Below are 6,723 nucleotides of genomic sequence, written 5' to 3'. Positions count from 1 at the left end.
ACCCACTCACTCACCACTCACTCACCCACTCACTCACTCACTCACCACTCACTCACCCACTCACTCACTCACCCACTCGCTCACCCACTCACTCACCCACTCACTCACCCACTCACTCACCCACTCACTCACACAACCACTCACTCACCCACTCACTCACTCACCCACCCACCCACTTACCCACCCACCCACCCACACACACACCCACACACACCTACACCCACTCACCCACTCACTCACCCACTCACTCACTCACCACTCACTCACCCACTCACTCACTCACCCACTCACTCACCCACTCACTCACCCACCCACACACACACCTACACACACCTACACGCACACCCACACACACACCTACACACACCCATCCACACACACCTACACTCACTCACTCACTCACCCACTAACTCACCCACCCACGCACTCACTCACTCACCCACCTACTCACCCACCCACTCACCCACCCACCCACCCACACCCACTCACACAACCACTCACTCACCCACCCACCCACCCACACACACACCCACACACACCTACACCCACTCACCCACCTACTCACCCACTCACTCACCCACCCACTCATCCACCCACTTACCCACACACACCTACACACACTCACCCACCTACTCACCCACTCACTCACCCAACCACTCACTCACCCACTCACTCACCCACCCACTCATCCACCCACTCACCCACACACACCTACACACACTCACACACTCACCCACTCACTCACCCACCCACTCATCCACCCACTCACCCACACACACCTACACACACTCACACACTCACCCACTCACTCACCCACCCACTCATCCACCCACTCACCCACGCACACCTACACTCACCCACTCACTCACCCACCCACTCACACACCTACACACACACACCTACACACTCACCCACCCACCTACCCACCCACCCACTCATCCACTCACCCACCCACTCACTCACTCACTCACCCACCCACTCACTCACTCACTCACTCACCCACCCACCCACCCACTCACCCACTCACCCACCCACTCACCCCCCACACTCACCCACCCACTCACCCACCCACCCACCCACTCACCCACCCACCCACTCACCCACCCACCCACCCACCCACTCACTCACCCACTCACCCACCCACTCACCCATTTACCCATTCACTCACCCACCCACTCACCCCCCACACTCACCCCTCACCCCACACTCACCCCCCACACTCACCCACTCACTCACTCACCCACTCATCCACCCACTCACCCACCCACTCACCCCCCACTCACTCACTCACTCACCACTCACTCACCCACTCACTCACTCACCCACTCGCTCACCCACTCACTCACCCACTCACTCACCCACTCACTCACCCACTCACTCACCCACTCACTCACCTACCCACTCACACAACCACTCACTCACCCACTCACTCACTCACCCACCCACCCACTTACCCACCCACCCACCCACACACACACCCACACACACCTACACCCACTCACCCACTCACTCACCCACTCACTCACTCACCACTCACTCACCCACTCACTCACTCACTCACCCACTCACCCACCCACCCACACCCACTCACCCACCCACTCACCTACCCACTCACACAACCACTCACTCACCCACCCACCCACCCACACACACACCCACACACACACACACCCACACACACCTACACCCACTCACCCACCTACTCACCCACTCACTCACCCACCCACTCATCCACCCACTTACCCACACACACCTACACACACTCACCCACCTACTCACCCACTCACTCACCCAACCACTCACTCACCCACTCACTCACCCACCCACTCATCCACCCACTCACCCACACACACCTACACACACTCACACACTCACCCACTCACTCACCCACCCACTCACACACCTACACACACACACCTACACACTCACCCACCCACCTACCCACCCACCCACTCATCCACTCACCCACCCACTCACTCACTCACTCACCCACCCACTCACTCACTCACTCACTCACCCACCCACCCACCCACTCACCCACTCACCCACCCACTCACCCCCCACACTCACCCACCCACTCACCCACCCACCCACCCACTCACCCACCCACCCACTCACCCACCCACCCACCCACTCACTCACCCACTCACCCACCCACTCACCCATTCACCCATTCACTCACCCACCCACTCACCCCCCACACTCACCCCTCACCCCACACTCACCCCCCACACTCACCCACTCACTCACTCACCCACTCATCCACCCACTCACCCACCCACTCACCCCCCACACTCACCCACCCACTCACCCACCCACCCACCCACTCACCCACCCACCCACTCACCCACCCACCCACCCACCCACTCACTCACCCACTCACCCACCCACTCACCCATTCACCCATTCACTCACCCACCCACTCACCCCCCACACTCACCCCTCACCCCACACTCACCCCCCACACTCACCCACTCACTCACTCACCCACTCATCCACCCACTCACCCACCCACTCACTCACTCACTCACCCACCCACGCACTCACCCCCACACTCACCCACCCACTCACCCACCCACTCACCCACTCACCCACTCACCCACCCACCCACCCACTCACCCACCCACCCACCCACTCACCCACTCACCCACTCACCCACCCACCCACCCACTCACCCACTCACTCACTCACCCACCCACCCACTCACCCACCCACCCACTCACCCACCCACCCACCCACTCACCCACCCACTCACCCACTCACCCACCCACTCACCCACTCACTCACTCACTCACCCACTCACCCACCCACCCACCCACTCACCCACCCACCCACTCACTCACCCACTCACTCACCCACCCACTCACCCACTCACTCACCCACCCACCCACTCACCCACCCACTCACCCACTCACTCACCCACCCACTCACCCACTCACCCACCCACTCACCCCCCACACTCACCCCACACTCACCCCTCACCCCTCACGAGGAGTCGCTGGGTCGACTTCTCGCGTTCCCCACACAGCCAGCGGCGTGGACAGGATGCGGGTGACGTCACAAGGCACTTGCACACAGACCACGCCCACCACCACATAGACCACGCCCACGATAACATAGACCACGCCCACTAACACACAGACCACGCCCACCAACTATGCCCCGCCCCTCTCACCTGACACCGTCTCATGTGGAGTCGAATCGACCGCAATGGAAAATCCCCAACGACTCCCCTCGATTCCTTCCCTCAAACCGTCGATTCCCGTAGTCACCAACGGCGTGCGGCTGGCGGAATCGTACGCGGGTAACACATAAAACGATTCTCGAGGAATCGATTCCCTCGACCACCACCACCACCGCCGCCTCAAGTTGTGGAGTCTTCAATAATCCTGCTTCCACGTCGGCTCCGCTGCCCTGAGGAGACATTCGGGGCGAATGGAGCCGAGTCGCTGACGGACGCCGCCTGCGTGAAGATGTTCGCCATCAGGAAGTGGCTCTACAAGCCGCGGGTGAGAGGCGAAGCCGCTTTGCCGAGGCGGCTGCGGGCGAAAGGGAGGGAGGGGAGGTTGGGGCCTAGTCGTTTTACGGTCATCCTCGGTCTTGTCTAGAAGTCCCGCCTACCTACGCCGGGCCAACCTCTCACCTCTCCTCCGACTCGGCGTGTCGCGTCCATAGGCATTTTATTGTTTTATTGCTGTGTCGTTAAAATACTCCATTGTCAACAGCTGCTGAGTCTTTGTGGGTCTCTCTGTGTCGTGGTGGTGGTGAGTCTGTGAGTCTCTGTGTGGTGGTGAGTCTATGGGTCTCTGTGTGGTGGTGGTGAGTCTATGGGTCTCTGTGTGGTGGTGGTGAGTCTGTGGGTCTCTGTGTAGTGGTGGTGAGTCTATGGGTCTCTGTGTGGTGGTGGTGAGTCTATGGGTCTCTGTGTGGTGGTGGTGAGTCTATGGGTCTCTGTGTGGTGGTGGTGAGTCTATGGGTCTCTGTGTGGTGGTGATAAGTCTATGGGTCTATGTTATGAGTCTGTGAGTCTCTGTGAGTCTCTGTGAGTCTCTGTGAGTCTCTGTGTCTTTACGTGTCTCTGTGTGTCTCTGTGTGTCTCTGTGTGTCTCTATATTGAGTCTGTGTCTCTGTGTGTCTCTATGTAGTGATGTCTCTATGGGTCTCTATGTAGTGATGAGTCTCTGTGTGTCTCTATGGGTCTGTGTGTCTCTGTGTGTCTCTGTGTGTCTCTGTGGGTCTGTGTGTCTCTGTGGGTCTGTGTGTCTCTGTGTGTCTCTGTGTGTCTCTGTGTGTCTCTGTGAGTCTCTGTGAGTCTCTATGTGTCTCTATGTCTCTCTGTGTGTCTCTGTGTCTCTGTGTGTCTCTCTGTGTGTAGAGGGGGGACCCGCAGCTGCTGTCCCAGTTCTTCTTCGCCGACGAGGAGCTGAGCGAGGTGGCCGCGGAGCTGGACAGCTTCGACGGACGCAAAGACCCACAGCGGTGCATGCTGCTCGTCAACCAGCTGCGTGCATGTCAGGTGCATACACTGATACACACACACAGTGATACATACACACTAACACACACACACTGATACACACACACAGTGATACACACACACAGTGATACACACACACACACACACAGCGGTGCATGCTGCTCGTCAACCAGCTGCGTGCATGTCAGGTGCAGTGATACATACACTGGTACAGACACACACACAGACACACACACAGACACACACACAGACACACACACAGACACACACACAGACACACACACAGACACACACACAGACACACACACAGACACACACACAGACACACACACAGACACACACACAGACACACACACAGACACACACACAGACACACACACAGACACACACACAGACACACACACAGACACACACACAGACACACACACAGACACACACACAGACACACACACAGACACACACACATACACACACACACACACAGACACACACACACAGCGGTGCATGCTCCTCGTCAACCAGCTGCGTGCATGCCAGGTGACACATACACACACTGATACATACACACATGATGATGATAGTGGTGGTGATGGTGGTGATGGTGGTGGTGGTGATGGTGGTGATGGTGGTGATGGTGGTGATGGTGGTGATGGTGGTGATGGTGGTGATGGTGATGGTGGTGGTGATGGTGGTGGTGATGGTGGTGATGGTGGTGATGGTGGTGATGATGGTGATGATGGTGATGATGGTGATGATGATGGTGATGATGGTGCAGGACCGCGTGCTGGCTATCCTGGCGAGGGTGATGGACGCGTGCATCCCCACGGAGCGAGCAAATCGAGACTTCAGCGTAAAGTTCCCCGAGGAAATTCGACACGACAGCCTCGCTGGGCAACTGTGGTTCGGTGCAGAGGTGAGAGGGGGGGGGGGTGATGGGGGGGGGCGATGGGGGGTGATACACAAACATGACTCCTTGTAAAAAATGTGTCAGTTTTGTTGCCAGATAAAAGGGTAAAAAAACAATTATCATATTTTTTCTTCTGGCAAATGAGGTTCCAATGGTGTAAATGCTTCACCCCGAGTTCTCACACTCTGATGGTGCATTGTCTTTGAGTTGTGCGCCTTTTGGCGTCATCTGGTCCAACACCATGTGAGACTAGGCTCTAAGGAAAGCTGTCTCTGGTGTGGACCAATCACCTTCAAGGACCATGTGAGACTAGGCTCTAAGGAAAGCTGTCTCTGGTGTGGACCAATCAACTTCAAGGACCATGTGAGACTAGGCTCTAAGGAAAGCTGTCTCTGGTGTGGACCAATCACCTTCAAGGACCATGTGAGACTAGGCTCTAAGGAAAGCTGTCTCTGGTGTGGACCAATCACCTTCAAGGACCATGTGAGACTAGGCTCTAAGGAAAGCTGTCTCTGGTGTGGACCAATCACCTTCAAGGACCATGTGAGACTAGGCTCTAAGGAAAGCTGTCTCTGGTGTGGACCAATCAACTTCAAGGACCATGTGAGACTAGGCTCTAAGGAAAGCTGTCTCGGGTGTTGACCAATCAGTTTCAAGGACCATGTGAGACTAGGCTCTAAGGAAAGCTGTCTCTGGTGTGGACCAATCAACTTCAAGGACATGTGAGACTAGGCTCTAAGGAAAGCTGTCTCGGGTGTTGACCAATCAACTTCAAGGACCATGTGAGACTAGGCTCTAAGGAAAGCTGTCTCTGGTGTGGACCAATCAACTTCAAGGACCATGTGAGACTAGGCTCTAAGGAAAGCTGTCTCGGGTGTTGACCAATCAGTTTCAAGGACCATGTGAGACTAGGCTCTAAGGAAAGCTGTCTCTGGTGTGGACCAATCAACTTCAAGGACATGTGAGACTAGGCTCTAAGGAAAGCTGTCTCGGGTGTTGACCAATCAACTTCAAGGACCATGTGAGACTAGGCTCTAAGGAAAGCTGTCTCTGGTGTGGACCAATCAACTTCAAGGACCATGTGAGACTAGGCTCTAAGGAAAGCTGTCTCGGGTGTTGACCAATCAGTTTCAAGGACCATGTGAGACTAGGCTCTAAGGAAAGCTGTCTCGGGTGTGGACCAATCAACTTCAAGGACCATGTGAGACTAGGCTCTAAGGAAAGCTGTCTCTGGTGTGGACCAATCAACTTCAAGGACCATGTGAGACTAGGCTCTAAGGAAAGCTGTCTCGGGTGTTGACCAATCACCTTCAAGGACCATGTGAGACTAAGCTCTAAG

At 56.3% G+C, this 6,723-nt stretch overlaps 1 protein-coding gene across 1 annotated transcript in view; it reads left to right on the top strand.

The window, feature by feature from the left end:
- The first annotated feature begins 3,337 nt into the window (after positions 1-3,337).
- LOC144954062 (lateral signaling target protein 2 homolog) overlaps positions 3,338-6,723 on the top strand; it is a 63,471-nt gene continuing 60,085 nt past the window's right edge. The window contains 3 exon segments of the mRNA XM_078884638.1: positions 3,338-3,509; positions 4,376-4,516; positions 5,253-5,390. Of these exon segments, the coding sequence (XP_078740764.1) occupies positions 3,474-3,509; positions 4,376-4,516; positions 5,253-5,390 (315 nt within the window). The 5' untranslated portion in view covers positions 3,338-3,473.

The sequence above is a fragment of the Lampetra fluviatilis genome, unplaced genomic scaffold (genome assembly GCF_964198595.1).
Source record: "Lampetra fluviatilis unplaced genomic scaffold, kcLamFluv1.1 SCAFFOLD_262, whole genome shotgun sequence".
Classification (NCBI taxonomy): domain Eukaryota; kingdom Metazoa; phylum Chordata; class Hyperoartia; order Petromyzontiformes; family Petromyzontidae; genus Lampetra; species Lampetra fluviatilis.
This window is presented reverse-complemented; position numbering and strand designations above follow the sequence as displayed.